Here is a 27,974-nt window from a genome sequence, read left to right on the forward strand (position 1 = left end):
CACGTGACCGGCCCCATGCGCAGGCGCCCAGTGACAGTTCGGAGGCCGCACCTCGCGCTCGGCGGGAATTGTTTTGAAAGTGCCCGGATCCCAGGAGCGGCGGCGGCATGGCGCGGGCACAGGCTGGCGAGGAGCAGCGGGCAGACATGGCGGGGGACCTGTTAGTGTCGCTGGAGCAGCAGAGTGTGGAGCTCGGGAGAGTGGCGCTGACGGGGAGCAGAGCTCACAAGCCGGAGCCCCCAGTCAGCACACTGCTCCTGCTGAAGTAAGTGTCCGGAGAACTACAAGTCCCAGCTGTTCTGTCAGTGCCACCACCGGACCCAAAGGCGGCTGTGCGCACACTCGGCGTCTGTGTCAGGCTGAGTCCTCCTGGAGGGTAACATAGACTGAGAGTCCCTGATGGAGGCGGTGAGCATTGCCCGGGCACCGGGGACATGGTGGGGAAATGGCCGCCCCCCGTTATAGTCAGTGGGGTATCCTGCTGTCATGTCATGATGTTAAAGGGGTCGTCCAGTTCTATCCTCAGGGAGGGTGATCAGTATCGGTCCTGGTGGCGCCCCCATTGAGCAGCAGGTAGGACAGGTACCTGCAGGGCGTAGACGCGGTGCGGAGACCCATGGAGCGGTGTAGTGCGGCTCTGCTCACAGTGCTCAGTGGTCACATCCGGCGCTGATCCGTGCCTCTGGGGTCACCAGTATCGTAGAATTGGAAAACCCCTTTAACGAAGCTGTGCTGCTCCTGTTAGGCTATGCGCGCACGGTGCGGCTTGTGGAGATTTCTGCGCGGTTTCTGCATCTCTTGGCAGCACACAGTGGAAATCCTTCGCGTTTTTTATGCGGATTTGTATGAGGATTTGTCAGCTAAATATAGAATTGTTGGTGTGCTTCAACCAACGTGGGCACTATTCTATATTCTCCGCCCATACACTCTTCCTCCTTCTGACATAATTTCCTTTGACAAATCTGCTGCGTTTTTGGCACCAAATCCGCAGTAAATCTGCAGCAAATCCACAAACCTTTTTAATCCTGCGTTTTTGCTGCAGATTTGAGTGAGTCAATAGGTGGAAAATGCTGCAGATCCACAAAGAGAATTGACATGCTGCGGAAAATAAAATGCTGCGAATAAGGCTATGTGCACACGTTGCGGATTTCCTGCGGAAGTGATTTACAGTACAATGTAAATCAATGGGAAAAACATGCTGTTCTAATGGTGCAGAAACATCCGCACGGAAAACACCGCAGATTCAAAAAAAGGACCATGTCCCTTCTCTTTGAGGATCTGCAGTGTTTCTGCACCCATTGACTTCCATTGTGTCAGGCCAATCCGCAGCAAACCCGCAGATGTAAAAAAGATCTGCAGATTTGCTGCTGATGTGCCTGCGAGAAACGCTGCAGATCTTGAGGTGAAGGGTGTGTGCGGGGCTGTGTGCAGGCAGGCATCGTCCGATGGGACTACTAGTCCCATCCGGCTATGCCTGCTACACCAACAGGTAGCCAGATGATGGGACAGTATAGTCCCATCATCTGGCTACTGTGTTCAAGTGTAAAAAAAAAAAAACATACACACATAGAGTACATACTCACCACACAGCTAATCCCCGAGGCCATCAATCACCTGTAAGAAATATAAAAATAATAAACCAACAATATACTCCCTAATCCACAGTAATCCATGTAATAACGAGTAACCCACGACGATCACCCGTGGAGAGCTGTCACATCGGCAGATGCGACCGCTCTCCAGGGGCTCCGGGATACAATGATGGAAGATATCCTGCTGCACTGTATCCCTCCGCCGCTGTGAGTACAGTTAAAGGGAACCTGTCACCTCCAATATGTAAGGTGAGCTAAGCCCACCGGCATCAGGGGCTTATCTACAGCATTCTGGAATGCTGTAGATAAGCCCCCGATGTATCCTGAAAGAAGAGGTTAGATCAGTGATGGGCAACCTTTTGAGCTCGGTGTGTCAAAATTCGCCAAAAAACCGAGCATAACTTGGGTGGTGTGTCACCTTGATAAAAAAACAATTTTGCGACATGTATAGTTTAAATAACAAATATGTATAATTAGAATTAACTTACCTGCTTAGTGACTTCTTTGTTCATCTGTCAGTTGGTTTCTTTTGTTGGTCTTGCTATTATTTAACTTGTGTGGGGTGCCGTGAACTAAGATAAGTGAGGGGGAGGGGGAATTCTTCCAGTGATGGCGAACCTGTGGCACTCCAGCTGTTGCAAAACTACAATTCCCATCATGTCTTTACAGCCAAAGCCTTTGCTTTGAATGGCCAGCCATGATGGGAATTGTAGTTTTGCAACAGCTGGACTGCCACAGGTTCGCCATCACTGATGCCTCCCTCTCACTTATCTCAGTAATGGCCAATGACACCCAACAGTTCACTGGATGATGGTTGCTGTAGTAGTCACAGGGCCTGAGTCCAGACAGCAATCACAGGGCCTGAGTCCAGACAGCAATCACAGGGCCTGAGTCCAGACAGCAATCACAGGGCCTGAGTCCAGACAGCAATCACAGGGCCTGAGTCCAGACAGCAATCACAGGGCCTGAGTCCAGACAGCTATCACAGGGCCTGAGTCCAGACAGCTATCACAGGGCCTGAGTCCAGACAGCAATCACAGGGCCTGAGTCCAGACAGCAATCACAGGGCCTGAGTCCAGACAGCAATCACAGGGCCTGAGTCCAGACAGCTATCACAGGGCCTGAGTCCAGACAGCTATCACAGGGCCTGAGTCCAGACAGCAATCACAGGGCCTGAGTCCAGACAGCAATCACAGGGCCTGAGTCCAGACAGCTATCACAGGGCCTGAGTCCAGACAGCTATCACAGGGCCTGAGTCCAGACAGCTATCACAGGGCCTGAGTCCAGACAGCTATCACAGGGCCTGAGTCCAGACAGCTATCACAGGGCCTGAGTCCAGACAGCTATCACAGGGCCTGAGTCCAGACAGCTATCACAGGGCCTGAGTCCAGACAGCAATCACAGGGCCTCCAGACAGCTATCACAGGGCCTGAGTCCAGACAGCAATCACAGGGCCTGAGTCCAGACAGCAATCACAGGGCCTGAGTCCAGACAGCAATCACAGGGCCTGAGTCCAGACAGCAATCACAGGGCCTGAGTCCAGACAGCAATCACAGGGCCTGAGTCCAGACAGCAATCACAGGGCCTGAGTCCAGACAGCAATCACAGGGCCTGAGTCCAGACAGCAATCACAGGGCCTGAGTCCAGACAGCAATCACAGGGCCTGAGTCCAGACAGCAATCACAGGGCCTGAGTCCAGACAGCAATCACAGGGCCTGAGTCCAGACAGCAATCACAGGGCCTGAGTCCAGACAGCAATCACAGGGCCTGAGTCCAGACAGCAATCACAGGGCCTGAGTCCAGACAGCAATCACAGGGCCTGAGTCCAGACAGCAATCACAGGGCCTGAGTCCAGACAGCAATCACAGGGCCTGAGTCCAGACAGCAATCACAGGGCCTGAGTCCAGACAGCTATCACAGGGCCTGAGTCCAGACAGCAATCACAGGGCCTCCAGACAGCTATCACAGGGCCTCCAGACAGCTATCACAGGGCCTGAGTCCAGACAGCTATCACAGGGCCTGAGTCCAGACAGCAATCTCCTCAGGCCTCAGAAGTGCAGCCTGGGACTTCTGGTCGGCGCAGCAGGGAGCAGCGCAATGTCGCCCAAACAACACAGATCCGACGCAGAGGCCTGGGACTTCCGGGAGCTGCGCCTAGCCTACTGGAAGTCCCAGGCCTAGACGCTCTGCACCGGAGCTCTGTTGTTTGGACCCACAGACCTCCTGCATGGCATCCGATCCGATAAAAAATCGGATCGGATGCCATTGTTTAGTATTCCGATACCGCAAGTATCGGGTATCGGCCGATATTTGCTGTATCGGAATTCCGATACCGAGATCCGATACTTTTGTGGTATCGGGTATCGGTATCGAAACAACATTAATGTGTGTAAAATAAAGAATTAAAATAAAAAATATTGCTATACTCACCTGTCCGACGCAGCCTGGACGTCCGCGAGGGAACCGGCAGCGTTGTTTGCTTAAAAATCGCGGTTTTCCTTCCTTACTTGAAGTCCCGGCTTGTGATTGGTTGCGTGCCGCCCATGTGACCGAGACGCGACCAATCACAGCAAGCCGTGACGTAATTTTAGGTCCTTCAGGATTTTAAAATTACGTTCCGGCGTTGTGATTGGTTGCGTGCGGTCACATGGGCGACGCAACCAATCACAACGCCGGAACGTAATTTTAAAATCCTGAAGGACCTAAAATTACGTCACGGCTTGCTGTGATTGGTCGCGTCTCGGTCACATGGGCGGCACGCAACCAATCACAAGCCGGGACTTCAAGGAAGGAAGGAAAACCGCGATTTTTAAGCAAACAACGCTGCCGATTCCCTCGCGGACGTCCAGGCTGCGTCGGACAGGTGAGTATAGCAATATTTTTTATTTTAATTCTTTATTTTACATATTAATATGGTTCCCAGGGCCTGAAGGAGAGTTTCCTCTCCTTCAGACCCTGGGAAAGAAGCAATTGCTATGGGGCCGCGGCCGGCGGCCGGCGTGTCACTGAAAATGACTACGCGTGTCAGCACTGACACGCGTGTCATAGGTTCGCCATCACTGGGTTAGATTATACTCACCTACGCGGGCAGTCCGATCCAATGGGCGTCGTGGTCCGGTCCGGGGCCTCCCATCTTCTTACGATGACGTCCTCTTCTTGTCTTCACACTGTGGCCTCTCTGACCTTTCCCGGCAGCTGCGGCCTCTCTGATCTTTCCCGGCGCCTGGGCACTGCAGTACTTTGCTCTGCCCTCAACAGGGCAGACAAAGTACGCCTGCACTAGAGCTGCAGAGTGAAGACAAGAAGAGGACGTCGTCGTAAGAAGATATGAGGTCCCAGTCCGCGACACCCATCGGACAGGACCGCAGCGGGGACCGCCCCTGGGTGAATATAATCTAACCTCTTTTTCTCATCTTTCAGGTTACATCAGGGGCTTATCTACAGCATTCCAGAATGCTGTAGATAAGCCCCTGATGCCGGTGGGCTTAGCTCACCTTCGATTTTGGGGGTGACAGGTTCCCTTTATGTTCATACTGTCACTTGCAGCACAGCTGCGTGTAAAAATTCTCACGCAGCAGTGCCGTAAAGTGAGCAATGAACTCATTGAACCCTCAGGGATAACACTGCAGGAGCCATTGTCTCCTGTCAGTGTGTCACTGGAGGCCTGTAGAGCTGTCACATCTAATATTACATCTCTGTAGGGGAGATCGTCGTGGGACACTCATTATTAATTGGACTGCGTCGGACCAGGGAGTATACTTTTTTTTATTTTTTGCAGGCGATTGATGGCTTTGGGGAATTAGGCGTGGTTGTAAGTATGGTGAAATTAAGAATATTACAATACTTTTTTCTGGCTGTGTCTTTTCTCTTTTGCTACTATAGGATTAGTAATGGATAGGTGTCTTATTGACGCCTCTCCATTACTAACCGGGCTTAGTATCACCTTATAATCAAAGGTGACATTAACCCCTTATTACCCCATATCCCACCACTACAGGGCAGTGGGAAGAGAGAGGCTAAGTGCCGGAATTGGCGCACCTTACAGATGCGTCATTTCTGCGGTGGCTGGGAGCTGGTATTTGTAGCCAGGGGGGCCAATATCCATGGCCCCTCTCTAGGCTATGAATATCAGCCCGCAGTTGTCTGCATAGCCTTTCTGGCTATAAATTATAGGGGTACCCTGCGTCATTTTTTTGGGGAGGTCCCTCTATTTTAATAGGAAGTAAATGCTAAATATACAGCTGTGGGCTGATATTCATAGCCTTGGAGGGGCCATGGGTATTAACCCCTTCCCAGGCTATAAACATCGGCCCCCACTCTCTGGCTTTCCCACTCTAGACTTGAAAATTGCGAGGGAGCCCACGCAACTTTTTTTTTCCATTTTTTTTTTTTTAAATGAAACAGATGTGTTTAAGGCCGGGTCACACTTGTGAGAAACTCGCACGAGTCTCACAGCTGAGTACCCGGCACTGCCGCCGGCACTCGGGACACGAGCGTGTGGCTGCATGTATTTCTATGCAGCTGAATGCTTCGGTCCCAGTGCCGGGAATTGAGGTGCGAGTTTCTCGCTAGTGTGACCCCGGCCTAACACAGATTTTGTGTGTGTGTCTTTAACTCTTTATGTACCATTATGTTTATTACTAAACATCGGGCTTGGTATTATCTATATTTCTATCTATAGATCTATCTGTCTGTATGTGTAAGCATTATTCTTCAATGGAGTATGTAAATGAAGAGGTTGGACAAGAAATGACATCACAAATCTTTTTTTTTTGTTCAATAATAGATTTTTATTTAGCTTTCAAAAACACATCAAATCCGCACAAAAAACGCATCAAATCCGCAACTGTCTTTTCTGGTAAGAGAGGAAGAATTTGCACAGAAAATTCCACAGGCGAATCTGAAACATGTGCATATACCCTAAGGACGGAAATCATATGCACGACAATTTAGGATGGTCATTGATTAACCTTGCTTTAGTAATCACTTGCGTTTTTGGTTCACTTCCGTGCAGGAAGAACGCTGCGGAAACGCAACAAATCCGCATCATGTGCACATAGCCTAGCAAAAAACAACTAACGTCCACGAGTGTGAACCCAGCCCAAGGGTTTAAGAACAACGAGTGCTCCAGGATTTAGAAAACATGGCTGCGTTCTTCCAAGAAGAGCGCCACACCTGCCAACAGGTTGTGTCTGGTATTGCAGTACCTTTCCTTTTGAAGTAAGTGGAGCAGGGCTGCAATAACGTACACAGCCTGTGTTTGGAAGTAAAATCAGCCGTGTTTTTCTAATTCTGAAGAGCGGCTTAAATGGGGTTGCCCACTACTCGCACAACCCCTTCTCAATCCCTGTGTTTTCCCCTTGTAAAATAATAGCACCCACACTCGCCTCTAGTGCCATTCCAGCAGTGTGGGCATCGCGTGAGGACTCCAGAAGTGTGCGCTGCGGCTTGCTCAATTTTTCCAGAGGTATGTGATACCCCCAAAGGCCGGGAGAGAAAAGCCAGCGCTGATTGGCTGCAGGGATTGACTAAGGCTACGTTCACATTTGTGTTGTGCGCCGCAGCGTCGGCGACACAACGCAAACAAACGCAGCAAAACGCATGCACAACGCTGCGTTTTGCGCCGCATGCGTCCTTTTTTTGATTGATTTTGGACGCAGCAAAAATGCAACTTGCTGCGTCCTCTGCGCCCGGACGCGTGTGACGCATGCGGCGCAAAACGCAAGTGCGACGCATGTCCATGCGCCCCCATGTTAAATATAGGGGCGCATGACGCATGCGGCGACGCTGCGGCGCAGACCGCAAATGTGAACGTAGACTAACATAATGATGTCATGCCATCCCCGGGAGAGCCAGTGTCTGCATCAGAGGGGAGTATGACATTTATTTACAGGGGAGAAACATGGGGATTGAGAAGGAGTGGTCTGAGTAGAGGACAACCCCTTATAAGTACCCAACACTTGATGCATGGATGGCCATGGTGTAACCCCAGCAGCCATAATTTGGGTCTTTGGACCTGTGACAATGTGCTGATCTCTGCTGTCGCTTCTTCATGAGATCACTCCTAAAAACACAAGAGAAGTTACTGTATCAGTTCCTGTCTGTTTTTTTTTCCCCCCAGAGAATTGAAAAATTTGAAGCAGCAGAAGTTTGATCTGGAGACCAGGATTAGAGCAGGTATTGTGTGTGCACGGCCGCAGTTACACCGCATCACTGTGTATACTCCGCAGCGCCGTTCGTGTGCTTCTGACACATTTACCTTGTCTGTGAATAAGGTTTGGGCATGATTTCCCACTTGTATGTTATTTCTGCTTCCTGTCAGTGAATGGGAACATTCAGTCTTACACCAAGAGACTGTGCAGACCAACACTTCAGTTTTCAATAGCATTCAGTCCGGCCATCCTGTGTGAAGACTCTTGGCCAATGCACTTATTACCCCGATACCCTGCAGGAAACTAAGAAGAGGACAGAGATTTGTGATGCGGCTGCTGACCTGTTTGGTTCAGAGGATTTAGACTACAGGTTGATCACTTTCTGAGCTGTGGGAAGTGTTAGCCGTAAAACAATATATATCTTTTATATTTTTAACTGACCGCTAACAGTTGCAGAACTTTTCAGGAAGTTTTTTATTTTTACAGAAGATCCATTTAGTACCTTACCAATGAAGAACGTAAAAGTATGTCCTTCGTAGGGTCCCCATGTATGCAGCGGCCCAGGGGCTGAGCCATAGCCAGCAGATATTGGCTCTGTTACAGTCGAGGTCTGCCTGTAGCAGCAGCAATCGGAGCTTGCTCTGATCGCTGCTGTTAACCCATATACGTAAATTGCTGAGTGCCAATCGGTTTCTGTAAAAAAAAAAAAATAAAAAATAATTGAAATGAGCATATTGGGTATCACCGTTTCCTTCAGGGTAGGTGCACACGGCCAGTAAATGCTTCAGGTGGACCCTGAGTACTTGTGCAGCGTCCAGCTGTTATAGCATAGTGGATGAGATTTCAAGAAATCCTATGTCCACTATACGTCCACAGATGCAGTGGCTCACCCGTGGAGACAGACATGTGGTGCGTCTTTCCAGACTACATCTGTCTTGCGGAGACGCGTGACTCTGCAAGACAAATGTCACCCATACAATGCATTGGAGGAGGTGAATCCACACCGTTCAGTGATCACATGCGGATTCACCTGTGTTCAATAGATCGTAGCGCTTTGGACGCAGTGGACATGTGCAGCATCCAAAGCACTGCCGATTCCTGAAAGTGTGCACCTACCCTTAAAGTCCTATGTATCAAAATATTAAATTAATATACCCATATGGCAAAAATGCAATAAAAAAATCATCATGTCTTATGCACCTAAAGTTTTTTTTTTTTTTTTTTTAAACTATACAGGTTTGGTATCACCGTATCCATACTGACCTGGAGGATCAGACTGCCATGTCATTTTTACCACACAATTAGCATAGTAATAAAAAAAAAAAAAGAACAGTTCGCCTTAGCAAGAAAGGGATTCTCCCTTCTCGCCAGTAATCAGAAGTCCAGTGGATGAAATGGGCATAGGAGCCGTGCCAGCATCATCTGCTGTGGCTGGTGCGAGCACGGTACCTAGGCTGTGACATCTTGGCATGTTGATAGCGGGGATAGGGCCTGTCACCTTAGATGTGCTCTATGATTGACTTGCTATTAATCGATTCACCTACCTCCCGTCATCTGCAATTCTTTATTTTTTTATTTGCGTTTCTGGAGTGACGTCATTGTTACGGTATGATGCATGTGATGTTACGCCAGGTTGACTAACCAGAAACAAAACCACTGATGATGGCATGTACGAGGTGGTTCTTGTGGCTTTCGTCCAGCGGATAGAGATCACTGAGCCGATGGACTGGGCCCTGTGAATGGATTAACACTAGTGATGAGCGAATGTGCTTATCCGAGCATCTGGGCACGCTCATATGTATGTTCTGTTCGAGTCTCTGCGGCTGCATGATTTGCAGCTGTTAGACAGCCTCAACACGTGGGGATTGAGTAGAAAACAGGCAATCCCCCATATATTGAAGCTGTGTAACAGCTGCAAATCATGCAGCCGCAGAGACTCGAACATAATATACGAGCACTCCCAGATGCTCAGATAACACCTGAGCATGTTCGCTCATCACTAATTAACACCAACTATCCTCTTGCGCCTGCCAGGTCTAGACACCTCTTATCTTGTGCCAAAGTTTGTTTGTTGATGACTGGCAATACAACTTTGGCATACTGAGTATTGCAAAGGAATATTTAAGTGCATTGTAAAGTCCCCAAAAATTGTAAAATTAAATACACTTTACTTAAAATGCTCAAATGTACACAGTAAAAAATGACACCGTACTTAAAAATATCACATGTTGAAAATGGGCTGGATCCTGAAAATATTGAGGTTTTTTTTCTAGTAGCATGTATCCCGGATATTTTGCCTCCCAAAGTCCCAGTTGTTCTGGGTGTCAGTTCTTTGGGGTCTTTGGTAGTTGTATGGTGGGATAGTGAATCTGATTGTGTACCATGGTCTCTATGTATTCTTTTTCTCTAGTAACCCCCCACGACAGCACACTTGGAGGATGTTACCCCTTTCCTAATAGGGACAGGAAATGACAAAGAGGTTAAATAACCCCTCCCTCATCCTCCCCCTCAGTGTTTTTTCCTGTCCCTACTAGGGATGAAGATGTCATCCCAGGTGTACTGTGCCGTCAGCGGTCACCGGGGGATATAGGCATTATTGCAGGGTAGCTGGGGAGCGGACTTGCGTCTCTTCCCCGTGTGCTGCTCCCGTCTCCTCCGACTCGGGACTCCTTGCCACCATTCTGCACCTTCAAGGCAAGGTCTGGGGGCATTCTTCGGCCTGGAGGCCTCTCTGAGCTCTCCAGCCCTTCTCCTCATCCGGCGCGCGTGTGAGAACTTCCGGTCTGAAGCCAGCGGCAGGATGTGACGTCAGACGCCGGCCGGCTTCAGTGGATTGGAAGGTCCTTTGGCATTCCAAGCTGGAACGCAATGAACGGCGTGGATTATGTCGGCGGTCTTTCCCCCCCCCCCCCCACATACATCCGGACATCGGAAGAGGAGGTCCTCTATCCATGAGGACAGGTGCTGCGGTCCGGTCGCCTATATTAGGCCCCGGACAGGAAGACATCTCAGGTAGGACCACTGTGTGGTGAAGACTATGGAGATGTCCGCTACCTCGCGCTCTGCATCTGCAGATCCCAGCACCGTCCCGGCCCCAGTGAGTAGTCTGGCCCAGGGTGTCCACTCCCTGATGCGGGTTGTAATCTTATGATTCCTTCTCCCCTTCTTTTTTAGGGGGACAAGGAACCCACATCAGCAGGCAAATCTAAAACTACCCGCAAATGCGCAGTTTGTATATAGAAGCAGTCCTCTTCATACAAGAAAGCATTGTGCAAAGAGTGCACAGAAAAAGTTATCAGGGAAGAGCAGCCATCTCTGATGGTGGACGTCCAGATTGCTAGGGTAGCCAAAAAAAACACGCTACGATTCGAGGATGCCTCCCAATTGAGAGATCCTCTGGAACGTAAGATGGACGGACTACTAAGGAAGTCGTGGGAAATGTCAACGTCCTTACTAAACATCAATTTCGTATCTACCTGTGTGGCTAGGTCAGTGATGGCGAACCTATGACACGCGTGTCAGTGCTGACACGCGTAGTCATTTTCAGTGACACGCCGGCCGCGGCCCCATAGAAATTGCTTCTTTCCCAGGGTCTGAAGGAGAGGAAACTCTCCTTCAGGCCTTGGGAACCATATTAATGTGTAAAATAAAGAATTAAAATAAAAAATATTGCTATACTCACCTCTCCGACGCAGCCTGGACTTCAGCGAGGGAACCGGCAGCGTTGTTTGCTTAAAAATCGCGGTTTTCCTTCCTTACTTGAAGTCCCGGCTTGTGATTGGTCGCGTGCCGCCCATGTGACCACGACGCGACCAATCACAGCAAGCCGTGACGTAATTTTAGGTCCTTCAGGATTTTAAAATTACGTTCCGGCGTTGTGATTGGTTGCGTCGCGGTCACATGGGCGACGCGACCAATCACAAGCCGGGACGTCACGGGAGGCAGAACACGCGCGCATTTTAAAATCCGGGACTTCAAGTAAGGAAGGAAAACCGCGATTTTTAAGCAAACAACGCTGCCGGTTTCCTCGCTGAAGTCCAGGCTGCGTCGGAGAGGTGAGTATAGCAATATTTTTTATTTTAATTCTTTATTTTACACACATTAATGTTGTTTCGATACCCGATACCACAAAAGTATCGGATCTCGGTATCGGAATTCCGATACAGCAAATATCGGCCGATACCCGATACTTGCGGTATCGGAATGCTAAACAATGGCATCCGATCCGATTTTTTTTATCGGATCGGATGCCATGCAGGAGGTTTGTGGGTCCAAACAACAGAGCTCCGGTGCAGAGCGTCTAGGCCTGGGACTTCCGGTAGGCCAGGCGCAGCTCCCGGAAGTCCCAGGCCTCTGCGTCGGATCTGTGTTGTTTGGGCGACATTGCGCTGCTCCCTGCTGCGCCGACCAGAAGTCCCAGGCTGCGCCGACCAGAAGTCCCAGGCTGCACCGACCAGAAGTCCCAGGCTGCACTTCTGAGGCCTGAGGAGATAGCTGTCTGGAGGCCCTGTGATAGCTGTCTGGAGGCCCTGTGATAGCTGTCTGGAGGCCCTGTGATAGCTGTCTGGAGGCCCTGTGATAGCTGTCTGGAGGCCCTGTGATAGCTGTCTGGAGGCCCTGTGATAGCTGTCTGGAGGCCCTGTGATAGCTGTCTGGAGGCCCTGTGATAGCTGTCTGGAGGCCCTGTGATAGCTGTCTGGAGGCCCTGTGATAGCTGTCTGGAGGCCCTGTGATAGCTGTCTGGAGGCCCTGTGATAGCTGTCTGGAGGCCCTGTGATAGCTGTCTGGAGGCCCTGTGATAGCTGTCTGGAGGCCCTGTGATAGCTGTCTGGAGGCCCTGTGATAGCTGTCTGGAGGCCCTGTGATAGCTGTCTGGAGGCCCTGTGATAGCTGTCTGGAGGCCCTGTGATAGCTGTCTGGAGGCCCTGTGATAGCTGTCTGGAGGCCCTGTGATAGCTGTCTGGAGGCCCTGTGATAGCTGTCTGGAGGCCCTGTGATAGCTGTCTGGAGGCCCTGTGATAGCTGTCTGGAGGCCCTGTGATAGCTGTCTGGAGGCCCTGTGATAGCTGTCTGGAGGCCCTGTGATAGCTGTCTGGAGGCCCTGTGATAGCTGTCTGGAGGCCCTGTGATAGCTGTCTGGAGGCCCTGTGATAGCTGTCTGGAGGCCCTGTGATAGCTGTCTGGAGGCCCTGTGATAGCTGTCTGGAGGCCCTGTGATAGCTGTCTGGAGGCCCTGTGATAGCTGTCTGGAGGCCCTGTGATAGCTGTCTGGAGGCCCTGTGATAGCTGTCTGGAGGCCCTGTGATAGCTGTCTGGAGGCCCTGTGATAGCTGTCTGGAGGCCCTGTGATAGCTGTCTGGAGGCCCTGTGATAGCTGTCTGGAGGCCCTGTGATAGCTGTCTGGAGGCCCTGTGATAGCTGTCTGGAGGCCCTGTGATAGCTGTCTGGAGGCCCTGTGATAGCTGTCTGGAGGCCCTGTGATAGCTGTCTGGAGGCCCTGTGATAGCTGTCTGGAGGCCCTGTGATAGCTGTCTGGAGGCCCTGTGATAGCTGTCTGGAGGCCCTGTGATAGCTGTCTGGAGGCCCTGTGATAGCTGTCTGGAGGCCCTGTGATAGCTGTCTGGAGGCCCTGTGATAGCTGTCTGGAGGCCCTGTGATAGCTGTCTGGAGGCCCTGTGATAGCTGTCTGGAGGCCCTGTGATAGCTGTCTGGAGGCCCTGTGATAGCTGTCTGGAGGCCCTGTGATAGCTGTCTGGAGGCCCTGTGATAGCTGTCTGGAGGCCCTGTGATAGCTGTCTGGAGGCCCTGTGATAGCTGTCTGGAGGCCCTGTGATAGCTGTCTGGAGGCCCTGTGATAGCTGTCTGGAGGCCCTGTGATAGCTGTCTGGAGGCCCTGTGATAGCTGTCTGGAGGCCCTGTGATAGCTGTCTGGAGGCCCTGTGATAGCTGTCTGGAGGCCCTGTGATAGCTGTCTGGAGGCCCTGTGATAGCTGTCTGGAGGCCCTGTGATAGCTGTCTGGAGGCCCTGTGATAGCTGTCTGGAGGCCCTGTGATAGCTGTCTGGAGGCCCTGTGATAGCTGTCTGGAGGCCCTGTGATAGCTGTCTGGAGGCCCTGTGATAGCTGTCTGGAGGCCCTGTGATAGCTGTCTGGAGGCCCTGTGATAGCTGTCTGGAGGCCCTGTGATAGCTGTCTGGAGGCCCTGTGATAGCTGTCTGGAGGCCCTGTGATAGCTGTCTGGAGGCCCTGTGATAGCTGTCTGGAGGCCCTGTGATAGCTGTCTGGAGGCCCTGTGATAGCTGTCTGGAGGCCCTGTGATAGCTGTCTGGAGGCCCTGTGATAGCTGTCTGGAGGCCCTGTGATAGCTGTCTGGAGGCCCTGTGATAGCTGTCTGGAGGCCCTGTGATAGCTGTCTGGAGGCCCTGTGATAGCTGTCTGGAGGCCCTGTGATAGCTGTCTGGAGGCCCTGTGATAGCTGTCTGGAGGCCCTGTGATAGCTGTCTGGAGGCCCTGTGATAGCTGTCTGGAGGCCCTGTGATAGCTGTCTGGAGGCCCTGTGATAGCTGTCTGGAGGCCCTGTGATAGCTGTCTGGAGGCCCTGTGATAGCTGTCTGGAGGCCCTGTGATAGCTGTCTGGAGGCCCTGTGATAGCTGTCTGGAGGCCCTGTGATAGCTGTCTGGAGGCCCTGTGATAGCTGTCTGGAGGCCCTGTGATAGCTGTCTGGAGGCCCTGTGATAGCTGTCTGGAGGCCCTGTGATAGCTGTCTGGAGGCCCTGTGATAGCTGTCTGGAGGCCCTGTGATAGCTGTCTGGAGGCCCTGTGATAGCTGTCTGGAGGCCCTGTGATAGCTGTCTGGAGGCCCTGTGATAGCTGTCTGGAGGCCCTGTGATAGCTGTCTGGAGGCCCTGTGATAGCTGTCTGGAGGCCCTGTGATAGCTGTCTGGAGGCCCTGTGATAGCTGTCTGGAGGCCCTGTGATAGCTGTCTGGAGGCCCTGTGATAGCTGTCTGGAGGCCCTGTGATAGCTGTCTGGAGGCCCTGTGATAGCTGTCTGGAGGCCCTGTGATAGCTGTCTGGAGGCCCTGTGATAGCTGTCTGGAGGCCCTGTGATAGCTGTCTGGAGGCCCTGTGATAGCTGTCTGGAGGCCCTGTGATAGCTGTCTGGAGGCCCTGTGATAGCTGTCTGGAGGCCCTGTGATAGCTGTCTGGAGGCCCTGTGATAGCTGTCTGGAGGCCCTGTGATAGCTGTCTGGAGGCCCTGTGATAGCTGTCTGGAGGCCCTGTGATAGCTGTCTGGAGGCCCTGTGATAGCTGTCTGGAGGCCCTGTGATAGCTGTCTGGAGGCCCTGTGATAGCTGTCTGGAGGCCCTGTGATAGCTGTCTGGAGGCCCTGTGATAGCTGTCTGGAGGCCCTGTGATAGCTGTCTGGAGGCCCTGTGATAGCTGTCTGGAGGCCCTGTGATAGCTGTCTGGAGGCCCTGTGATAGCTGTCTGGAGGCCCTGTGATAGCTGTCTGGAGGCCCTGTGATAGCTGTCTGGAGGCCCTGTGATAGCTGTCTGGAGGCCCTGTGATAGCTGTCTGGAGGCCCTGTGATAGCTGTCTGGAGGCCCTGTGATAGCTGTCTGGAGGCCCTGTGATAGCTGTCTGGAGGCCCTGTGATAGCTGTCTGGAGGCCCTGTGATAGCTGTCTGGAGGCCCTGTGATAGCTGTCTGGAGGCCCTGTGATAGCTGTCTGGAGGCCCTGTGATAGCTGTCTGGAGGCCCTGTGATAGCTGTCTGGAGGCCCTGTGATAGCTGTCTGGAGGCCCTGTGATAGCTGTCTGGAGGCCCTGTGATAGCTGTCTGGAGGCCCTGTGATAGCTGTCTGGAGGCCCTGTGATTGCTGTCTGGAGGCCCTGTGATTGCTGTCTGGAGGCCCTGTGACTACTACAGCAACCATCATCCAGTGAACTGTGGGGTGTCATTGGCCATTACTGAGATAAGTGAGAGGGAGGCATCAGTGATGGCGAACCTGTGGCAGTCCAGCTGTTGCAAAACTACAATTCCCATCATGGCTGGCCATTCAAAGCAAAGGCTTTGGCTGTGAAGACATGATGGGAATTGTAGTTTTGCAACAGCTGGAGTGCCACAGGTTCGCCATCACTGGAAGAATTCCCCCTCCCCCTCACTTATCTTAGTTCACGGCACCCCACACAAGTTAAATAATAGCAAGACCAACAAAAGAAACCAACTGACAGATGAACAAAGAAGTCACTAAGCAGGTAAGTTAATTCTAATTATACATATTTGTTATTTAAACTATACATGTCGCAAAATTATGTTTTTTTATCAAGGTGACACACCACCCAAGTTATGCTCGGTTTTTTGGCGAATTTTGACACACCGAGCTCAAAAGGTTGCCCATCACTGGGCTAGGTCAATGCATCGCTGGCTAGGGCAACTAGAAGAGCACTTGTTCTCAGGTACCCCCAGAGAGGATATTCTAGCCTCCTTACCTATCTTCCAGAAAGCAACAGGCTTCTTAGCGGATACCTCCGCGGAATCAGTGAGGGTAACGGCGAGATCATCTGCATTGTCAAACTCAGCAAGACGAGCACTCTGGCTAAGATCCTGGTCTGGTGATATGACTTCTAAGGTGAGGCTGTGTTCTATTCCCTTCAAAGGAAAGTATATGTTTGGACCTGCCTTGGATGATCTTCTGAAGAAGGCCTCAGACAAAAAGAAAACTTTACCAGAACCTAGAAACCCTAGGAAAAGACCCTTCCGCACTCCGCAAGAGCATACTCCTCAATATAGGGGTAAGGGCAAGACGGGACGTTGGAGTTATCCAAAAGGGGGGAAAGACAGGAATCTTTTTCTTCCCCAGACCCAAAATCAAAGAAAGCAATGACTCCATCACAGTGGGGGGTTGAATCTCGAACTTCCTCCCATACTGGCAAAAGATCTGCGTAGATCAGTGGGCTTTAAGATTGGTCAGAGAGGGGATGAAGATAGTTTGTATCATATCCCCCAAAAAGGTTAAAGACAACAAGATTATCGACACCAAAGCTACAATCCACATTGATAGCGGGAGTACAGGATCTCTTAGTCAACAATGTGATCTCCACAGTCCCGGAGAACGAGAAGAACAAAGGTCATTATTCCAACCTATTCCTGATAAAAAAACAAAAAAAACAAATGGAACCCATCGGATAATAATCAACCTGAAACCCCTGAATCAATATGTAACCTACAGAAGATTCAGGATGGAATCCGTCAGATCGACAGTACCCCTAATAGGACAAGATTTCGTCATGGCGACTATAGATTTACAGGATGCATATTATCACATCCCAATCCATCCAACTTATCGGAAATTCCTAAGGTTTGCAGTCACCAGAGAGAGAAAGACAGACCACTTTCAATTCAATGTCCTCCCGTTTGGTCTATCTTCAGCCCCAAGGATCTTCACAAAGATCATGTCCGAAGTAATGGCCTACATCAGAGGTCGGCATATATGCATAATCCCGTACCTCGACGACCTCCTGGTAGTGGCTCCCACAGTTCTAATTGTACAGGAGCATCTTCAAACAACAGTCCAGATCTTTTCGTCTCTAGGCTGGATAGTAAACCCAAAAAAATCGGATATGGTTCCATCAACAACAAAGATCTTTTTAGGAGTCCTGTTAGACTCTCACAACCAAACATCTTTCTTGCCCGAACAAAAACGGATCCTGCTCACATCAAAGATAAGAATGTTGCGGGACAAAAAGAGAGTATCTCTAAGATGGACCATGTCGGTTCTGGGGACCATGACCTCATGCATCCAGATGGTGGCATGGGCACAAGCCCACACCAGAATACTCCAAACTCATATTCTGTCAATCTGGGACGAATCCCCAGATTCTCTAGACAAAAAGATCCGAATACCACCGCACGTAAAGTCCTCATTGACATGGTGGTTACAAAAGGAGAACTTAGAGGAGTTCCCTGGTTACAGGACCCAGCGGTGACTATAAGAGTAGATGCCAGCGGAAAAGGTTGGGGAGCTACGGTAGATCAGCACATATTCCATGGATACTGGCCAACCGAGATAAGCCAACGATCCTCGAACTTCAGAGAACTAAAAGTGGTAGAGGAGGTTCTCAAAGCAGCAGTAGCTCTTGTTCAGAATTCCCATATAAAAATATACTCGGACAACGTAACAGTTGCCCACCTTCGCCATCAGGGAAGCACAAAACACGAGAATCTAAAAACAATATCAGCCAGAATATTTTCGTGGGCCGAGGAGCATGTTCTCTCTCTATCTGCCCTACATATAAAAGGAGAAATAAATATACAGGCCGACTTCCTGAGCAGGACAAAGATCCATCCAGGAGAATGGAGCCTAGACCCGGAAGTCTTTCAGATACTGGCCAGAAGGTTGGGACAGCCAGAAGTGGACCTGTTCGCAAACGGTCAAAACACAAAGGTGGACCAATTTTTCTCGCTAGATCCAACCAATCCGGGGCTAGGTGTGGACGCATTGGCCCAGCCATGGACATTTACACTGGCGTATGCTTTTCCTCCATTACCAATTCTACCAAGAGTCCTACAGAAGATAAGAGCAGAGAAAGACAGGGTGATCTTGGTGGCTCCATTTTGGCCCAAAAGAAGCTGGTTCGGGACCCTCATCAGCCTAAAAATAGATGGACCGATAACACTACCTCCGGTCAGAAACCTTCTCTACCAAGGGCCAATACTTCATCCAGATCCCGAGAGATTACACCTGAATGCCTGGCTTCTGAATTCTCAATTCTAAGAACCAGAGGGCTATCAAAGAACGTCATTAAAACATTACAAAAAGCCGAAAGGCAGTAACCAATTCAATCTACCAAAAAATTTAGAAGACCTTTATCACATGGAGTGCTCCTGAACGGCCTAACCCAGACAGGCCGAACCTAACCAGGATCCTGGATTTTTTAGAGGAGGGGCTGGAAAAAGGTCTGACCCAGCACCCTCAAGGTACAGGTGGCAGCCCTGAGCTCGTATTTTGACCAATCTTTAGCCGACCATAGATGGATAAGAAGATTTATGACAGCGGCATCCTGCATATCTCCAAGACCCATAAATATAGTCCCATCCTGGGACCTCAATATAGTCCTAAAGGGACTTACACTTCCACCTTTTGAGCCCTTGTCATCAATAAGTATGGATAAGCTCGCCTGGAAGATCACCTTCCTGGTAGCTAGAACTACAGCCAGAAGAGTTGGTGAACTACAAGCCCTGTCAATCAATGAGCCCTACATGAAAATTCTACAAGACAGGCTTATCCTGCGATTGGATCCATCCTTTCTCCCAAAGGTCATCTCGGATTTCCACAAGTCGCAGGAGATAATTCTTCCCTCCTTCTATCAGGATCCAAAGAATGAGGAAGAAGAACAATTCCATACTTTGGATGTTCGGAGAATGGTACTTTATTATCTTCAAGCTTTAGAGAAAGCTAGGAAGGATCAGAATCTGTTTATTCATCTTCAGAATAAAGGGAAGAAGACTTCCAAATCTACAATTGTGAATTGGATCAAAAGAGCAATCTTGGAGGCTTATCAGATTCAGGGCTTTCCACCGCCAGAGAAATTCACAGCTCATTCTGCTAGGGCAACAGCTGTCTCCTGGGCCGAGAAAGCCAGTGCTTCCATTGAGCAAATATGCAGAGCTGCTACATGGTCCTCGGTCCATACGTTTTCCAAACATTACAGGCTAGACCTGATGTCTAAAGAAGACTTCGCCTTCGGAGAAAAAGTCCTTAGAGCTATAGTCCCTCCCTAAATGTTACTCTTGGGTACTGCTCCAGGTGTGCTGTCGTGGGGGGTTACTAGAGAAAATAGAATTATTCTTACCGTTAATTCGGTTTCTAGTAACCCACCATGACAGCAGGAGTAATCCCTCCCTTTGCTTGTTATACGTTCTGGAAAGAATAAATATAATTTGAAGCATTCCTTCTCCTGTGGTCCTTTATAATAACACTGAGGGGGGAGGATGAGGGAGGGGTTATTTAACCTCTGTCATTTCCTGTCCCTATTAGGAAAGGGGTAACATCCTCCAGGTGTGCTGTCGTGGTGGGTTACTAGAAACCGAATTAACGGTAAGAATAATTCTATTTTTTTTTACTTTGCAGATGAACTTTCAACTGATGATATCCCCCCAGAAACCCTCACCACAGAAAAGCTGACTGAGATGTAAGCGATTTCCCTGCAGCCATTTGTGTTCTTACAGGACAACCCCCCATGACTAGTGTGTGTGTGTGTGTGTGTGTGTGTGTGTATATGTATGTGTCCTATCTATCTAACACACACACACACACACACACACACACACACACACACACACACACACACACACACACACACACCGAGCACTACAGACTCCACTTACATCTCCAGCACTGCTAGGTTTACCGTGTAACTACTTCTGCATCGAAGGTCAGCGCTGCCAATTACATGGACCCCACATTTCTGCGTGCATAATACCTGCCAGTCATGCATGGGTCCCGGTGGGTGTGGGGTGGTAATGTCCTCTGCACCGCTCACCTCTGATGTGAAATTGCGCAGTGCTGGATACCCCCGTAATATATTCAGCTCACTGTCCTGTATTCTCACAACCATTTGAAGGTGTTAGGCTGCTTTCATCATTGTCCCAGATCCCCTTTCACTTTTGTTACTACCTCAAATAAAAGCTCTTTTCCTTTTGTGTAAATCCCTTTAATTTCTGGAGGAGGATAATGTGGATACTCAGAGCGTAAATGGACTCCATTCTTGTGCAACACGTAGGTTAGGGACATCAAACAACCGTCCCACCCCTTCTACTACAGCATATGGGCGTCACGTGGCCAAAATTGACAGCCCCTCTGTAGCATTTGCATTCATCATTCAGCTGTGGTATGAACAGGCCATGTCCCTGCACGGTGAGACACAGCCATTACACAGTACACAGCAGGGGCACATTTATAAGATTATCTCAGCACAGGAGCATTTTGTATAAACCCATCCAATTGTGGAAATTATTATTATTCCAAGATCTAATAATTAAAATGATCTTTTGTTTGTGGTAAAACCCCTTTAAGACCATTCTATATTTTACAGAATAAAATATTTTCTGCTTATATAATTGTGATTTGAATATAGGCATAAAGGTTTGGGAATAATCAATTACCCATAGCAAAGATCAGGTCGATCACATAAACTGACTGTTTGTTTTTTTTTTTTGTTTTTTTAATACAGAATTGAAAGATTAAAAAATGAGATTGAAAAGGAGGAAGTTTCGCACCATAATAAGTCGCTGTTACTACGAAGGCAAGTGTCACCCCTGCTCTGTCATTGCATTCACATATTGTGATCTAGAATTGTCAGTAAGCAAATGGGTAGAGCGATTTTTTTATTTATTTTTTTTATAATATTAGTGAGGTGGCCTTTCCCATGTTAATTAGTGATGGTATATCGTTGGCATGTGCCATCACTATACTCATTGTGGAGTCGACTTTTCGAGCCCCCAGTGATGGTGTGGCGGGGCATCTCCTATTACACTTTCCCCTGCACAGATGCTCTCTTGACAGCCTGACTATGGAGGGAGATTCAACAAGCCCATTCCCTTCAAGGGGACAGAGCTGCAAAATCAGTGGGAGTCCCAGAAATCTGACCATCACCAACCATAAAGTGTTGGCCTACCCTATAGATTTGGCAATTTAGAGGAAGATTTTAATCAAAATCTGATAATTCTTTGTTACTTTCACCTTCAGCCGTGCTAGGATACCAGGATACATCAGCATCATTAAAGATTGGCACAAGAGTCAGAACAGAATGACTGACCATTCAATTGAGGCTAAAGGTGCTTCTCTGTTGCGTTTTTGTCATACGTTACTCTGTCCCAGCACAGCTTACCCGTGACCCTCTTCTCCCCACGCCCCTCAAAAAAAAACCCCACTTCAGATGCACATCAGAGGGGACGTTCACCCTGTCGGCACCATTATAGTCTATGGCCCCGTCAGTGCGTTAGGGGGGGGGGGGAGTCTGCCGTAAGCCCCGATGGGTCCAATGAAAGGGGGCTTTTACATGTCTCATTTTCTTGCATAGCTAATGTAGCTCTGCCCAGCTTGCTATGTGTAAGTGTGACTGTTGTTCATTATGAGATCTGATATCTGTGCGCTTTACACAACCATGAATAACTTGGTAACGGGCATAACTGCATTAAGTGCGAAGTATCAAAACAAACATGGTAAATTCAATCATAACAAAAAATAAAGATGAAATATATTACAGTATAAGGATGAATTCACTTTGGGGATACAGAATGGATGCTGGTCTTCTGCCCCGTACCTCACCGCTCCATTTATCTATGAGCCCATGCATCGCAGTCTGTACTTAGACTGTCAGATACAGATGTTTGAATTCGGCCTTTACACTATTTTCTTTACTTGTGTATTTTATTTTGCTTTTAATTATTGACATATATTTATTGCCAATTTATCTTTCCTACAGGCTGCAGATATACAATGCGATACGTAATAAGTTATCAGAGAAGACCCCCGAGCCCCAGTAAGTGTTACTGCCGGGCACTTATGCTGCAGGGTCTGGGGGTTTTCTGTATTTGCAGGTTGGACTATTGAGACTATTCAGGCTAATCCTTCTCCAGTGCTCAGTGTAAGGGAGGGCACATTCAGTGTCGGCAGTGTATGGGATGGCCGCAGTGCTACTGGTTTACACACTGTACAATATCCTAGTTTGCTGTTAGTAGATGCAATAGAGAGCGGAGTCAACTCTTTGCATTTTGGGAAATGCTGGATGGATGATTCTCGCCATGTTTTTTAGGATGATATACGAGACCATCAAGCACACTAGAGGTCTTTGTGAACAAACACAAGCGTTACAGAAGGTAAGACATTACCAAGGAGCATCTGAGCTGTCCTAACAGGTTTTTGATATTTTCTGTCTAAAGTTGTATCGGGATGTTGCAATTGAGGCGCTCTAAAAAGTACCTGAGGTTTTACCTCGATTTGTCAGTTTTGCCACGTTCCAGTTTTCAGCCTCCACATCTGAATGCCCCCTAATATACTGGCCAGATGGCAGGTTTATGAAACCAAAACTAACAACCTCTATAAGGCCTCTTTCACACGTCAGTGTCTCCGGTACGTGTAGTGACAGTTTTCTCACGTACCGGAGACACTGACACACGTAGACCCATTTAAATGAATGGGTCTATGCACATATGCGTGTTTTCACACGGACCGTATGTCTGTGCTGAAAACACGTCGACATGTCCGTTTTCTACCGGCAGCACGGACCACAATACGGACAGCACACGGAGAACAGTGTGCACTCTCCTCCGTGTGCACGTACCGCCCGCAGGAGAGACAGCGCTACAGTAAGCGCTGTCCCCCCCGCTGTGGTGCTGAAGGCGGCATTCATCTCTTCTCCCCCGCCGGAGAGAAGAGATGAAAGATCATTTTTTTTTTTTTTTTTTTGTGAACAATAAAGTTTTCATGTGCCCCCCCACACAGGGAATATTCCCTGACTGTAATGAGCGCTCCCACGTGACCGCTCACACAGGAGAAGCTGCTGGCGCTGAGAGGACAGAGGAGACATCGCAGGAGCTGGCCGGGTGAGTATTTCTGCGGCAAGGGACCAGGCGGCGCACTGTTAGACTATGACGCGGACGCACATGCAAACTTTATTCCCCCCCCCCCAAAAAAAAAAAAAAAAAAAAAACATCTTTCATCTCTTCTCTCCAAGGAACGCTGGGGGAGAAGAGATGAATTCTGCCTTCAGCACCACATGCGGGGGGGACAGCGCTTAGTGTAGCGCTGTCTCTCCTGCACGGTCCGTGTGGTCCTCAGGCGGCACACGGATGCCGCACGTATGTGCCACTTGAGCACACGGACATACGGACACGGATATTTCCGGTACTGTTTTTTTCCGGTACCGGAAATATCAGGACATGTGAAAGAGGCCTAACAGGGACTGGGTTTTGTAGATGGGTTTTGGAAAATTTATTTTTCTGTTATGCTTGCACAGGAAAACATTCTGATCAGAATGGCATCTGTTTTTTTTTTTTTTTTCGGTGGTGGAGAGGAAAAAAATAAAATTCACCTCTCTCCCCATTCTGTCATTCTGTGATAATCGGACCACATTTGGATGTCATCCTAGTGTGGTCCAATGTTTTTCACAGGCCCATCGACTTGTTTTGGTGAGTTTGATCCAACACACTGATGAAAATCGGACATGTGTCTAATATTTTTTTCTTATTTTGGTTTTTTTTGGTTTTTTTTCCTCGGACCACTTGGCCTGAAGAAAAAATTGGACATGTGCACAGCCCCATAAAATATCATAAGCATGAGTGCGATCCGTGAAAACCACAGGTAACACTCGTCCGATAGTTGTGTGCACAAGACTGATGTCACTGACACCAGGGATTTCAATGAGTTAGGCTACTTTCACATTTGCGTTTGGAGCCGCTGCGGAGGGCTGTGGACTTCCTCCGTGAAGCCCCGCCCTCCGCCGCTAGCTCCGCCTACTTCTGCATGCGGCCGGCATGCGACCTGGGTACCTATATTTAACATTAGGTACGCAGGTCGTGCCGCAGTATGCGGATGCTGCCGCATGCGTCGTTTTGACGATGCGGCGACCAGCGTAGGACGCAGCTCGTAGCAATTTTTTTTTTTTTCCGCATCGTCAAAACGACGCATGCGGCAGCATCCGCATACTGCGGCACGACCTGCGTACCTAATGTTAAATATAGGTACCCAGGTCGCATGCCGGCCGCATGCAGAAGTAGGCGGAGCTAGCGGCGGAGGGCAGGGCTTCACGGAGGAAGTCCACAGCCCTCCGCAGCGGCTCCAAACGCAAATGTGAAAGTAGCCTTATATAGAAGTTGCACTGAGTTCTTTCTAACAAACCTTATGTTGTTCTGCTCAGCTTTTCCTTCTCTATACTGTGCTGTACATCATGACAGGTTTCCTCTAATTAATGTAAACCTATATTAGCCCCCAATTCTCAGCTTTCCTGCACAGGTCCCCTGGGTAGTCAGGTCATGCCATACAAGTATTCTCACCCCATCTCATTAATGTTATATATTGTACTTGTGGAGAGTTGAATGGATTTTTTATTTTTTTTTCTTGAAGGAGTCTCGCATGTTAGCAGAACAGGTGATTGACATCGGACATCAGAGGATGCGTAAGCTGCTTTTATTTTACGTGTTTTGTTATGCTGCTTCTTGAGTCTAATGCCATCTATTTTTTTTTTTCCGTATTCTTGATGTAGTTTAACACTTGAATTACTTGCGTTCAGTATTTTTCTTTTCTCACCAGCACTATGGGACTGCTGGCTTTCATTAGCTTGATATAGGACACCGAGATTAGGACCCTGTTGCCAGAGCTGCATGTCCGATCCCGGTATAATATCTCCCTGTACAATTGCCCCCTCTTCACATTGACATTTTCACTTTCTTGCTTTATCGGCAGAACTTAGAGAGAAATGTACCACATTGATGGCAGATCTCCGAGCTATGAAGGAAAGGCAGAACAATCACCTTGCTCGGCTGGATAACCCCGAATTTAAGAAAGTACGTGATTATATCAAAAAGGAGACTGACACAGTGACCGTAATTCAGAATGTGTTCCAGGTAAATGTGGTGTTTTTTTTAATCATATTAATACGTCGCTTCAGAAAACTGTTGAAATAAAGGTTAAAACTGTTGTCTCTGTTGGGCCATAAGGACAGAATAGAGGGTCTCATCCACTGAAGCCCCTTCTATGGAAACCGCGGTACAGATGCCAACAAACAGCAGCTGTTCACTGTAACCACGTTCTGTAGCTGCTTTTTCACCATTGATGTGCCACTTGATATTGGGATGTGAATCTGCACCCCAAGATCATTATTCAGTGCTCCCACTGTCTGATGTGCTAGCACCGGCACGAGAGGGAGTGCTGTCAGTGTTTGCTGCGGCTGCATTAACCCCTTTCATGACACAGATGTTAGTGACCGTGGCATGTAAGGAGTTTGACAGAGGAAGATAACTCCATGTTATAGCAATCGGCGTCCTGATACTGTCCACTCATATGCAGCATCTAACAATTCTGCCCACTTTTACATGCACTTTTTTTGGAAGTTATCACACCTAGAGCATGCAGTCAGAAGCCAGTTTCACAAACCAGGAGTCAGACCTGCTGAAGGAAAGTAGTGTGTGAAAGTGGCGCAGATTTACTAAAACTGTCTACAGTATAACTTGGCACTAGGCAGCCTGACTCTGCTATATTACATTCCCTATTGGGTTATGTGCACATGTTGAGTATTTGAAGCAGATTTTTCTGTACCAAAAGCGATGTTGGCAGAAAAAGTGCTGCATAAAATACGCACATTTGTGACCTATCTTTACTTGTGTTTTGATGTTTGTTTTTTTTTTTCATTCATTTAAATGGGTGAAAAATACTGAAGGAATTGACATGCTGCAAAAATGATCTGTTGGTTCGAATTCACAACAAAAAAATAAGCAAACTGTACTTGATACTAAAGAAATGTTTCAGTTTGCTGGTGATGCAAAGTGCAGGGGAAAAAAGGAAGCGTGTGAACAAGCTCTTAACTTAACTTATGGCAAAATTTTGCTACTCGGTGTCGCACATCCAGCCATTCTTCCTTTCCAGCTGCGCAATTTTCTCTTGTTGAGCGAGTCAGAAAAAGTAGTTAAAGCGCGTAATTAATGGTGTGTACTGGCTCTAAGACAAGATTTTAGAACAGCCAAACTGTTGGCATAATTAACCCCTTCATAACAGACGACTAAATAAACGTCTGTGCTTGCTGGACCCAGGGGGGCGGTTCGGTCCGAGAGGTATTGCAGTTCCGGTCCAGCGCCTCCCATCTTCTTGCGATGCCGCCCTCCTGCTTGCTTCACAGGCTCCCCGGAATCGCGCTCCTGCACAGGTGGACTTCTCTGCTCTGTTGAGGGAAGACCAAAGTACTGCAGTGTGCAGGCGCCGGGCCTCTCTGACCTTTCCTGGTGCCTGCGCACTGAACAGAGGCCAGAAAGAGTAACTCTGCTGCCTCATTGTAGAGAATTGATCCCTCAGGGGTTTCGTCTGTCATGGCACTCGGAGATTTAAATGGAATCCCCCAAGTAAGTGCTGAGCATAGAGCGCTGAATAAATGTGATCCCAAACGTTATGTAAAATGTTCCCAATTAAAGTTTCAACTCCACAAAAAAATCAAGTCCCCACTACGGGCCGTCATCTGTCAATGGAAATATAGGGGGCTTCCACGTTACTGGTAGTACAAAGGCTCTGGAAAAGCTAAATGGTGCCTCACCCGCCAAAAGAAATCTCCCAAATCCAAATGCCCCCCTTCCTTCTGAGCCCCCGTGTGCCTAAACCACATTTAGTGTCCACATCTTTGGCATTTCTGTAGCGAGGAGAGCCCTCCTAATCTACAGGGTGATATATTTAGCAGTGGGTTTCATCTACTCTCTTTGCTCACCAATAGAAGTTTTTATGTAAGGGGTTATTGCCAATGCTGAGCTTTCTGTCCAGGCTCCAACCATTGGACTTGGCGCTATGGGAACAACCGAGATCATCGGAGCTGCGGGGTCTCTGTGACTCGGGAGATGCCGTAGGGATGTTCGTGTTTGACAAGTTTCTGATAAACTGTCTGATGTGTATAAAGATCTCTGATTGCTGTCGATGAATGACCTATCAGAGCAGTCAAAATCCAATTAAACTTTAAAATATAGATGTTCTGTAAAAGACCATATTTCGCTATCTTCATTTTCCCCTTCTCTTTCCTCAGAGATTGATTCTCAGCAGCAGAGTAGACTGGGAAGAAGATCCAAACCTGAAGGAGATTTTGATCAAAATGGGCAAGAAGAATCCACCCTGTTCTTAATTGTCTTAACAGTTTTATTTTGCAATATTTTTTATTGAAATAGTTTTATATGGTCATCGTTTTTGTCTTGTATCTGGTTTTGTTCCACTTTTAAACTGTTCTTAAATATTAAAGTTTTTCGTTATGTCTTGTTTCCTTATTTACAGGTCAGGAATTCCCAAGACATACAGTACTACTTTTAGGCTAATGACTTCAATGTTCCTCTCTAGCCCAGGTGTCGCCTTAGCTAACCAGTGTATTCCCACTATATCTTCCTTCTCCTCTGCCATCTCTCTGCTCCTCCACCACACCTATCAATTACAGCTCCACATTTTACTCAGTCTTAAGCCTATTGACCTTTCATTCCAAGC

The 27,974-nt window shown here is 48.6% G+C and overlaps 1 protein-coding gene across 1 annotated transcript; it reads left to right on the forward strand.

The window, feature by feature from the left end:
• CENPH (centromere protein H) lies at positions 1 to 27,748 on the forward strand. Its single transcript, XM_077286641.1, has 9 exons — positions 1 to 265; positions 7,714 to 7,769; positions 19,881 to 19,941; positions 20,983 to 21,054; positions 22,237 to 22,293; positions 22,567 to 22,630; positions 24,876 to 24,927; positions 25,215 to 25,375; positions 27,529 to 27,748. The coding sequence occupies exons 1-9, from the start codon at positions 108 to 110 to the stop codon at positions 27,622 to 27,624; spliced, it is 777 nt and encodes a 258-aa protein (XP_077142756.1). The 5' UTR covers positions 1 to 107; the 3' UTR covers positions 27,625 to 27,748.
• Positions 27,749 to 27,974: the final 226 nt, after the last annotated feature.

This window comes from Ranitomeya variabilis, chromosome 1, assembly GCF_051348905.1.
Source record: "Ranitomeya variabilis isolate aRanVar5 chromosome 1, aRanVar5.hap1, whole genome shotgun sequence".
NCBI classification, from domain to species: domain Eukaryota; kingdom Metazoa; phylum Chordata; class Amphibia; order Anura; family Dendrobatidae; genus Ranitomeya; species Ranitomeya variabilis.

Bases quoted from the DNA above. Each gene is read 5' to 3' on its own strand.
- CENPH (XM_077286641.1), top strand. From the start codon at position 108: ATGGCGCGGGCACAGGCTGGCGAGGAGCAGCGGGCAGACATGGCGGGG. The intron at 21,055-22,236 runs GCAAGTGTCACC...TCTTTCCTACAG, and splicing joins AAGTCGCTGTTACTACGAAG to GCTGCAGATATACAATGCGA. The intron at 22,294-22,566 runs GTAAGTGTTACT...CATGTTTTTTAG, and splicing joins GAGAAGACCCCCGAGCCCCA to GATGATATACGAGACCATCA.